The following is an 11,275-nucleotide window of genomic DNA, read 5'->3' as shown; positions in this document are numbered from 1 at the left end:
GTGTGCTAATTTTTTCTTATAAGAACATTAGTTATATTTGATTAGGACCCAGCCTAATGACCTCATTTAAGTTAATTACCTCTTTAAAGACTCTGTTTCCAAATATAGTCATATTCTGATGTTTTGGGAATTAGGACCTCAGCATACGATTTTGGTGAGGACATAGTTTGGCCCATAACATTTGGTTAGTCTTCAAGAGGGCATGGACAGTTGTTTTCTTCATTTATTAAATCATTGCTCCAGGTCTCAGATTTCTGATTCTGGTTTTATGTTTAGTCTGGCCTTTAGTTCATGTATACAGTGTTTCTAGATCTAGAATCCTTGCTGGAACTTGAAGTGACAAAGTTGAAGCCTCCTCCCATTTAGAAAGTTCACCCTTGTGTTCCAGGAAGTACTCTTCATATTTGGCATGAACTGGCTATGATGGAGAGAAACTGAAGGGAAAGAAAAACCTAATAGACTTTCTGTCACATGTAGCTGCCCTATGTCAGAAACTAGTGTTGGCACTAAAATGTGGCCTGTTTTAGTTTTCTCTTGCTACCATAAAAAGTTATTACAAACTCAGTGGCTTTAAACAACACAAATATATTAACATTATAGTTCTATAGGTCACAAGTCTGACACAAGTCTCATAAGGCTAAAATCATCAAAGGTGTCCACAGGGCTATATTTCATAGCCTGTCTTTTCTAGCTTCTGGAGACTACCTCTTCTGTTCCTTGGTTCATGGTGCCCTTTTTCCATTTTCAAGCCAGGGATGTAGTATCTTTCTGGCTCTGCTTCTGTCATCACAGCTCTTTCTCTGAGGACAGCCAGGAAAGATTTTTCACTCTCAAGGACTCACCCTTAATCACATCTGCAGTCTCTTTTGCCACATAAGGTAACATATTTACAGGGAAGTCGTCATTCTGCCTACCACAGAGTCCCAGCCAGAATGTCATCATTTGTCCCTCCACTCTCCTTTGCTGTCTTTTTCCTTTCATAGTATGGAATTGCTTGTCATTTCAGACAAGTGGTCCTGCACTGGAATGAGCACTAATCATTACATAAAGCCAGAGGAGAGAAGAAGGTCCCTCAGTTTCCACGCTTTCAGTTTGTAGTGTCATGGGCTTACTCTTTGCTGTCTCTTTTTATCTCACCCTCTCTAAATTAGATGATAATGTAATTGTATCAAGAATTTCTTTGTTTTTTGAGATACTACACCAATGTCTTGGGAACGAGATGGGGCCTTTCTTCAGTTTGGCTTTATATGCACTGAAACTATCAGGAAGTCCTTGAAATTTGTGGTATATTTTAGGAATACTCATTATATAAACTAAAATAGACAAGATATTTACCTGAGACAGGAATCTTTTGGGAAGTAGAATACTTTTATTTTAACTTAATAATATAAATTTGAAATTAGTGGTTCTCAGTATATGTTCTATGAATCACCCACTTCAGAATTACCAGGGGCTTGTGTTAAGAATGCAAAATCCTGGGCCCTGTTCCAGACTTAACTGAATCACAGTCAGATTTTAATCATTTTTATTTCTACCACTTTTTAAGATTCATGCCAGCTCATATGCATGCTGACATTTAAAGTATTGCTTTTATGCAGTATTTAAAAATTTATGCCTCAGATGCTTGGCTAAATGTTGGCAACTAGTTTCCTTTTATTTATTTATTTATTTAAGAGAGAGAGAAAGAGAAAGAGTGAATGGAAGGGAGAGGTAGAGAGAGTCTGAGGCAGACTCTGCACTGAGTGCAGAGCCTGACACGGGGCTTGATCCCAGGACTGCAAGACCATGACCTGAAGCGAAACCAAGGGTCAGACGCTTAACAGACTAAGCCACCCAGGTACCTTGGCAGTTAGTTTCCGTAATTGTATTGATGATATGAGCCAGCAAAACAGCCAAAATTATATATTCTTTACAGAACCTGATTTTTTCATATGAAAATGAGTAAATGGCAACAAAGAAGATGATTATCTGTATATTATAAATAAAATTTTTAAAATAAATGCTAAAGTGGGGAATATTCATAACATTATGGCAGATAAACATTAATAATCTTAATATTCAGAGAACACTTTCAAGGCAATAAGAAAAGTCAAATGTGAAATATAAAAATTGCCTAAGGGCATGTGGGCACAGATAATTTACAAATGAAGAAATAAAAATGGTCAATAAACTTATAAAAAGTATTCAACAGTGTTAGAAGAGAAATAAAAATGAATGCTACTTGACAACATTTTATATATGCAAATATATATATTTATTTTTATATATTTAATACTTGTATATTATATATTTATGTGTATATTTCATATACATATACACATATATATGGAAAGATAATACTTTTACCTGATGCTGCAACAAAATAGATACACAGTTCCTGACTTATGATGGTCTGACTTAGGATTTTTGGACTTCACAATGGTGCCAAAGCTATATGCATTCAGTAGAAACCATACTTCAGATTTTGAATTATGATCTTTTTCCAGGCTGTGGTATGTGGTATGATCTCTCTCTCGTGATGCTGGCCAGAGGCAGCGAGCCGCAGCTCCTAGTCAGCCATGTGTTCTTGAGGTTAAACAGCCAATACACTTATAACCATTCTGTGCCCAGACAATCATTCTGTTGTTCAGTGTAGTATTCAAGAAATTACATGAGATACCCAGCACGTTATTATAAAGTAGGCTTTTTGCAATGATTGTGCCCAAGTGTAGCCTAATATAAGTGTTCTGAGCACATTTAAGGGAGGCTGGACTAAGCTATGATGTTCAGTAGGTTAGGTGTATTCAATGCATTTTTTACTTAAGATATTTTCAATTTATGATGGGCTTATTGGGATGTAATTCTATTGTAAGTTCAGGAAGATCTGTACTTAGATGTCACTGGGTTAAGAGATTAATTTGTTCATCCTCTCTAGGAGGGCAGAGTTTCAATACAGTTTGCAAGCTTTTAAAATGTTCATCTAGTGACATGAAAACTTTTCATAATATATTCCTCTGTGTAAAGGGGTTATAAAACAGTCTATGATATTGTCACACATTTAGAGAGATAGTATTCTACATACATAGACATAGGGAAAAGGACCTAGAAGAATATGCATCAAGATGCTAATGGTGGGTAGAGATTATTGGTATTCTTTGTTTTTAATTTTACTTTTCAGTCCTCTGAAATTTTCTGATAGGCAATTTTGCTTTTTTAATGATAAAGAAGACCCTAAAATATTAAAAAAATATTTTTTCTGACTACTAAATTTTTGTAATTTATTGAAAAAAAGCTGAATACAGAATATTTAGGGTGTTCTGACAAAGTCGATACAGGACACAGGATAAAAATCATGAAATTCAGGACATGTCCACATATATAGGATACCTGGCAACCCTAAACACACACCGTCTATTTAGGAATGAAAAATAAATGATTTTTTTCATTCTTAAGAAAATATTTTTTAATTCTCAAACTCCAGATTGGAAAGGTAGGAATGTAAGAAACTAGAACAGGTGAGAGTTGATAATGATTTCTATTAACATTAAATAAATGAATACTTCAAATAAAAATTTCCAAGTTTCTAGAATTGAGATATTTCTAATGAGTAAGTAATTACCTTCACCAGTGTATTCCCTCCTTATCTCCTTTTTGGAACTCTCTTCTATTCCTATATATTTTGTCTTTTACTATTTTTCCCCTACTCTTCCCTTCTTTCATGCTTCCAAGTCTTTGGTGACACCACATGTATTGTATATGACACTTCTTGCTGAAGGAAGCCTAACCTTTTTTAAGTGCTTGCTTAATTTCAAGTCTTTCATTTATTCTCCAACAAAGATCTCTTAAGTGTTTACTCTTGGCCACAAGAGGTTTTTAATCCAATGAGTTAATATCACTTCTGTGCCAGGCTATTTGGTCTGTGGAGCCATTATCAAAACTGGGTAATCTTGTTAAATTGCTTTTTGTAGATACTAATTTTTTTGGTCAGCCAGATTTCCAAGAATGCACTCATTGTGCAAGCCTTAATTATCATGAAATTTTTAAAAAATAGTAACTTTGGCAGGGACATTATGACTGGAAGAATTTTATCACTTCCTGATTTAATTCAAAGATAACGAGATAAAGTATTCATAAGTCTTCCTAATTGACTCTTCACTGTAGTCAGACTTCTTTATGAATTATACTTTAATTATTAGCATGGGAAAGAATGAGAGAAAAGGCAAAACCCATAGCATCTTTTCTCAATTGTGTTCTTTCTCTAATTCACATTTTAGAAGTCCAAATATATTCCAGACATGGAGAAAATATTTTAATTCTGGCAGCCACTAGTAGCTCATTGGTGCTTCAACCTCAGTCATTCAGAAGCCTGCCAGTAGACTGCTTAAAGATTTTAGGCCTCACAAAATAGCTGGGCTTTACAGCAGCACTGTTTCAGATTTTACATTTTATCTGAAATACATTTATATGATTAAATATGTTAACTTACAGCTAGCTGGAAAGCCTTAACTCATTGTTGTGCAGTATAAGTTGGATGACCACAGAATCTATTGGCCAAACACACTGAAAGAGGATGCTGTTAATAATTATACTAGGACAATAGGTATGAACTGGGCTATAATTTCTTTTGGCTTTAAGCAAATCCCAACTCAGATCATTCAAATGGTTTAACCTTTTGACATCACAACACCTGCAAAAACATCATTCATCCATAACAAACCACCTCCAAATTTAGTGACTTAAAACAATCACTGTTTTATTAATGTTTAGGATTCACTGGGATGGCTAGGAAGGCCGGGATGCTTGGCACAGCCTTTCTCCATCTAGATTCTCATCCTTCACAAATTGTTCACATTCCACATGTAAAATATGCACATCTCCAACTTGGTTCCCAGAAGTTTCATCCCACTAACAACAGCAGGCCCAAAGTTCAGGGTCCTGTCATTTAAATAAGTTCTAGATGCAAATGAAGCTTCTTGTGTTCTGCTCCTTGGTGTGGGTCCTTGTCGCTGTTCAGTGGTGAGGAAGGGACAGAATAACCATAATCCACACTTCAATTCAAAATGGGAGGACTGGGCATCATATTGCCCTCAGTGGTTCATGGCAATTCTGAATTGCCCCTGGACTCAAGTTGCCAGGCCACCTTCCCCGGGTCAGGGGATATTTTTTGCATGGGGCCTAGTTCTGTTTCCTTAGAGTGGTTCTATAGTTCGTTGTACTTTTAGGCTTTTGGATCTGCTCTCTGAGCTCTTGGCTCCATCCTTTGAGATATCTTTCCTTTTCCATAAGACATGGTGGTGCTGCCACTGAATAGCTTTCTCTGTCTGCTTTCTGCCTGTGGAAAGTTGGGGGCCCAGAGTAGAATGTTCATTTTGACGTGTCTCTGTCCCAAATCATCTCAATAGTGCAGTACCCTTAAATATTTTTTAGGCTTTCTATGTATCAGACCAGTGTCTACCCTGTTAGAGAAAGGACTTACTCACAATTCTTTTCAAAACAGACCTCCCTATATTGACTGGCGTGTCAGTGTGCTGCAGAACCAGCTCTTTTTAGCTAGCCATGGTGATCTGTTGGGCTCCACTTTAAATTAGTTTTTCACAAAAGGTGTTCCAGCTACACACTTGGTCTTTGATTGTAGGCCTTCTTTTACTTTGGAAATCTTTTACAAGCAAGTCCTGTGCCCTCTATATTCTCTTTAGTTTTTGCTCACAGGCTAGACTTTACTTCTCCATCTCATCCCTGTTTTAACTTTATCATACAGCTATGAGAAGCCAACTTACACATTAGGCATTCTGCCCGGATATCTCTTCCACCAGATTCACAAGTTCTTGATGTACATTGTCTTTTGAGGTCACTGAAGATAACAGTTTGGTCCATTTTTTCACTATTACATGACATAGATTACAAATTTTTTTTCCAGCCCACAAAAACAGTGTGTCCTTTTAAATCTCAAATCTCTTTCAGCAATATTTTGTAGTTTCCAATGTATAAGGCTTACACATATTTTGTGAAATATGTCCCTATGAATTTTATATTTTGGAATGATATTATAAATGGAGTTGTGTATTTTATTTCATTTTCACCTGTTCATTGCTAGTATGTACAGATATAGTTGATTTGTATGTGTTAATCTTAGAACCTACTATTGTGTTAAATTCACATATTTTTTCTAGTGGGTTATTTTGTGTGTAGATTTTTAAATATTTTCCATGTACATGATCATGCATATACAAATAAAAAGTTTACTTTCTTTCTTCTAATCTGTATTCCTATATTTTCTTTTTCTTGCCTTATTGTAATGGCTAGGGTCGCCAGTATAGTGTTGAATAGAAGTAGCAAGAGTAGATATCCTTGGGATGCCTGGGTGGCTCAGTTGGTTAAGCGTCTGCCTTCAGCTCAGGTCATGATCCCAGGGTCCTGGGATTGAGTCCTGTATTGGGCTGTTGGCTCAGTGGGGATCCTGCTTCACCCTCTGCCTGCCCTCCCCATGCTTTTGTGCTCTCTCTCTCTCTGACAAATAAATGAAATCTTAAAAAAAAAGAGTAGATATTCTTGTCTTGTTTCCAGTCTTAGGGGAATAGCATTCAGTCTTTCACTGTGAATGAAATACGTTGTTAGCTGTGGGTTTTTCACAGATGCCCTCTGTTGGGTTGAGGAAGTTCATTTCTATTCCTAGTTTACTGGGAGCTTTTGTTATATATGTATTTTATAGTATATAAATTATACCTTGATGAAAATGGTCTCATAAAAAACAGTATTACATATACTAAAACTTGAACAGGGTAATGTTGTCAAGTTTTAGAGAAAACTTAAGCTTTGTAAAGCTTAAAAAGTTTAAGAAACCTTTAGTTAAGGCTAAAAATTTATTTTTAACATCAGCCAGTTAATATATTAAAGATATAATCAAAATGTTTGTTGAAGATTTTGCCTTCAGAAAAAAAACAAATCTAAGAAAAGAATTGGTATCTTTCCATTTTTTAAACTAATATAATATTTCAAAATTCAATATTACTTTTCTATGTGATAAACTTTGCTTGTAAAATCAGAATTGAACTTTTCTAATTAGCACCACTGAAAGATTTTAATTCCTTTTATTTCCCCCAAATAAGGCAGAATGTTTTAATGTTTAGTAATTCTTTTTCTTATTTGACATATAAATACTATAGACATATTCTGTGTAATACAAAATAATACTGTAGGTTAATTCTCACTCAGTATGGAAAGATTTTATTTCCATTTCTCTTCTTCTATAGATGAGGAAACTGAGCTCAGAAAGTGTGAATGACATCCTATCATTACTTCTATATCTGTGGTAACTTTTTTTTAATAGGATTTACTCAAAGATCCATTGTACATTGGGCTACGGCAGAGAAGAGTGAGAGGTCCTGAATATGATGATTTTTTGGATGAATTCATGGAGGCAGTTTCTTCCAAGTATGTATAATCTTTATTTTATCTGTATTTGAATTGAATTTCAAAAATTTAAAAATAACCTAACATAATGAACTATAAAGGTATCCAACTTTGGTATAGTATGTTTAGTAATTAGAAATGATTTGTATAGGGGCGCCTGGGTGCCTCAGTCGTTAAGCGTCTGCCTTCGGCTCAGGTCATGATTGCAGGGGCCTGGGATCGAGCCCCGCATTGGACTCCCTGCTCACAGGAAGCCCGCTTCTCCCTCTCCCACTCCCCCTGCTTGTGTTCCCTCTCTCGCTGTGTCTCTGTCAAATAAATAAATTTAAAAAAACTTAAAAAAAAGAGAAATTATTTGTATGAAATGCATACACACATACTGTCTTAATTATTAGTGACCAAATGATAAAGTCATGCATCTATCTCAAAAAAGATTGTCTTTGTTGCTATCCCTGAAGATACTTTTATGAATATCTTTAGATCGTGTGGTTATTGAAATGCATGATTATGGTGAATGAGGCAGTGGTCACTGACCAAATTACCCAAGTAAGCCATTTTATGATTGGCAGTCTGTATTTTGTTTCTGGCTGCTAATAAAATGTGATCTCCAGTCATCTTTGTGGGTATATTTGACCCTTTTGTGGTAGGAAGTGGGGACTGAATGTGAATTAGTATAATCCACAAGTCCAGAATGGTGTTTAAGAACCAGGACATCCAATCAACAGTTCGTGAGTCTCTGATTAAATGTCTACTATTTGGTTAAAATGCAGTACTCTATTACACTTAATTTAGGTAACATTTAATTGTGGGCCAAGTGCTACTATAAAGTTTTCCAATTTTTTTTTCTTTCAGCAAAGAGACTCCCACCATAATTTAGTAATGTATTCTGAGAGAATTTTGTCACACTAATGAGACAGCCATCCCATTGGTTACTATATAGCCACAAAAACCATGGACTATTTTAAAACCTGTATGCTGCCTTGGTTTTTCGTAGAAATAAACTCATCACTAGAACCAGCTGTAACTGGAGACATAGTTCAGGGTTTTTTAATTATAAGGTTTAATTTTAAGAAGTTGTATGCAACAGCAGAAAGTGCTTTCATCAGCTTGCACAATATTTAGAATATATTGAACCTCTCATTGCCTAAAGTTTTCAGGGCAGGGTATATTTGCCAGTTAGTATGGGCTACTTTTTAAAAACATGGGCCTGATTTATTTATTGTAATTATTAACTTATTTGGTTAAGCTGTACTTAATCATAGAAATAGTTGAGGAACTGTACAGTTTAAGCTCAAGATTGCATGGTACAGTTAATGTCTAGTAGTTTCTCATATATAATGTAATGTTTTGAAATTACCCGTAACTCTTTAGATAGTAACATTAATCAGGAGATTATATAGAGAACATTGTGACGCTATGTAAAAGAAAAAGGAAATGCAATTCTTATCATATTTGTTTTTATTTTTTTTATTATGTTAATCATCATACATTACATCATTAGTTTTTGATGTAGTGTTCCATGATTCATTGTTTGCGTATAACACCCAGTGCTCCATGCAGTACGTGCCCTCTTTAATTATTTGTTTTTATTGTCTGTGTAAGTAGAGACTATCTTTATATATACAACTTCAGAATACTTACAAAGAAACTGTTAAACAAGTTTAGGAACATCATTTATATGGCCTATATACTTAAGTGCTGATGAAATGAAAATAGAAATAATTCCATTTGGAATCGATGAGAAGCTTTCCTCAGAAAATGAGATTTGAGCTAATTTTGAATGCTCTCTGTCAATATAGAGTCAGAAAAGCTTTTTTAAAAAAAATAGTGAATTGAAGGATTACCTAAGATCTTTGATAAAGAAATGAGGATTGACAAAAGTCAATAATTTTAAATGCAGAGAGCACCTATAGATCAGGAGTTATGCCATAGACTCTCCCCAGAGAAGAATCACAAAGACTTTTCAAAAATAGTTTCTAGCATGCTGCTGCTTTGGGAAAAGTTTTCTAGAAGCGACACCTAGCACTACCCAATTAAATTGGGAAGTGGTCCTAAAGATAAGCCCAAGATTATTTAAAAAGAAAATGTAACCTAAATTCAAGGTGAAAAATGACTGTTGCAAGTTGAGCTACTCAGGAATCACATTCTAAGATGGAGTTGATTAAGGAGTGCCCTTGGAATGAACCCCTTTGGAAGGGAGGGGACAGAAGGAGTGGTTAAAGGGAGAAGGATAAAGTGGGTAATGGGAGTGGATAAAGGGAGAAGTCGAGCTTCACCGTAGAACCACCAACAGCCTTGGATAACTTCATTAGAATCATCCCTGTGTGCCAGTTAGATACTTACGGGGACACTAATTTCTGCCAATCTCCACCCCCCCAATACTATATTGGTTTTTTTACTTACTACATTCTCAGTGTTGGGTGGGGCAGTTTCAAATTCTTCCTCTTGACTTTTTTCATAATTATGCTCTTTACTTCATAGGCCAAGGACTTGATATGGGTGTTGTGGGACTTACTAATCATGTTAGTCTATTCTGATTATACATTTGGGGACTGAGAAAATCACCAGGCCAGTCTGTGGTCCTAATGAATGGACCCATTATGAGCTAGACCTTGGCCAAGGCTCCATTTATTACTGACTTCCAAATGCCTTTACTCTAACGAGGAGGGTGATGGCATATAGATGCTTTTGGTCTTCTGGTATGACTGTCAGCTCTGTGCCCTTGAAATGTTTGGATATTCCCTGCCCCCCAGAGCACAGTTACCTGAATAAAAAGCTATAGGTCCCACTGGAGAAGGATTGAGGGAATTATTACTCTCTATTCTTACCATGGTGTTGCAAGATCTTTCCTTCTGGATTCTAGGCCTCTTACGTTAGAGGGTTCTGAGTCCAAAAATTAGCTGAGGCATGGAAGCTGAAAAAGATATTGACTTCATTGGGGCAACTTCCCTCAGATTTCTTCATTCATCTTTGATTTATTTTGATTGTACACATTGACTAGTAGCCTTGTCAGCTGTCTGTTTTGCATCTAGGGATGCTGTATTCTTTTAATTATCTCAGTAATTCTCTGTGGGTCAGCCCCCCACTAACCCCAGGCTTGCCACTCTTAGGATAGTTAGGCCCGTCTAGCTTTTCATGGCTTCTGATCCTCACCTGGACCTATCATCCCCATTTCTATCAATGAGCCTAGTTCTAGAACAGCCTTTCCTTCTGTCAGTTCTGGCCTTCGCAAGAGAACCGCCACAAAACTTGCTAATGTGGATTCTTCTCGCTGGCATCTTCCTTATGGCTGTGGTAAATGGTGTGTTTTCCGGGCCTTCACAATATCTGATGGGTTTTCTGGCCTTACAAAGCACTTGCATTCTAGAATGTACTCTCAGAGCCTTGTGATCCCCTCTTCTGCCATCTGCCACAGCAATTCTGGCATTTCAACAACATTTAATATGAGCCATTACTTTCTCCATGTTTCCAGGAACCACCCTAGCAGTGAGTTTATACCATCGGAGATTCTTACTGGTTGTAAATCCTGTATCTCAGGAGAGCACCTCAAATCAATAAGCTTTTTCTTATCTAATAGTTAAATTCCAACCCCTTTGAGCAAAAACCCTCAGAAATTAATCTCATATATACTCTTCTGGCTAATATAAACCAGCTAGATCTCACAGTTCCTTTGTGTAATAGCCCCTTTCTTCCTTTGTTAGGCCTAGTATGTCCTAGGTGGGTTATATTGTGACATAACCCTCGTTATGGGCCTCAGGGTCTGGAGAGGAGGTGAAGGTAGTAGATGGAGGTAAGGGAGGTACATGTTGTTTGAGGGAGAAGCTTCTGTGTACATGATTCCCAAGAGAGAAAGGGCAGACCATTTTTTTTAATTAATTAATTAATT

The 11,275-nt window shown here is 36.2% G+C and overlaps 1 protein-coding gene across 2 annotated transcripts in view; it reads left to right on the top strand.

Moving 5' to 3' along the window:
- The first annotated feature begins 7,164 nt into the window (after positions 1–7,164).
- Positions 7,165–11,275, top strand: part of ME1 (malic enzyme 1) — a 98,720-nt gene continuing 94,609 nt past the window's right edge. The window contains exon 1 of one of the 2 annotated variants that reach the window (XM_081828598.1): positions 7,165–7,410. In XM_081828598.1, the coding sequence (XP_081684724.1) occupies positions 7,391–7,410 (20 nt within the window). In that variant the 5' untranslated portion in view covers positions 7,165–7,390. The remainder of the gene's footprint in view (positions 7,411–11,275) is intronic. The other variant, XM_081828597.1, reaches the window with a different exon arrangement.

This window comes from Leptonychotes weddellii, chromosome 8, assembly GCF_054177405.1.
Source record: "Leptonychotes weddellii isolate Sample4059 chromosome 8, ASM5417740v2, whole genome shotgun sequence".
Lineage (NCBI taxonomy): Eukaryota > Metazoa > Chordata > Mammalia > Carnivora > Phocidae > Leptonychotes > Leptonychotes weddellii.
Note: the sequence above shows the minus strand (reverse complement) of the source record. Positions and strands in the feature narration are given on the sequence as shown.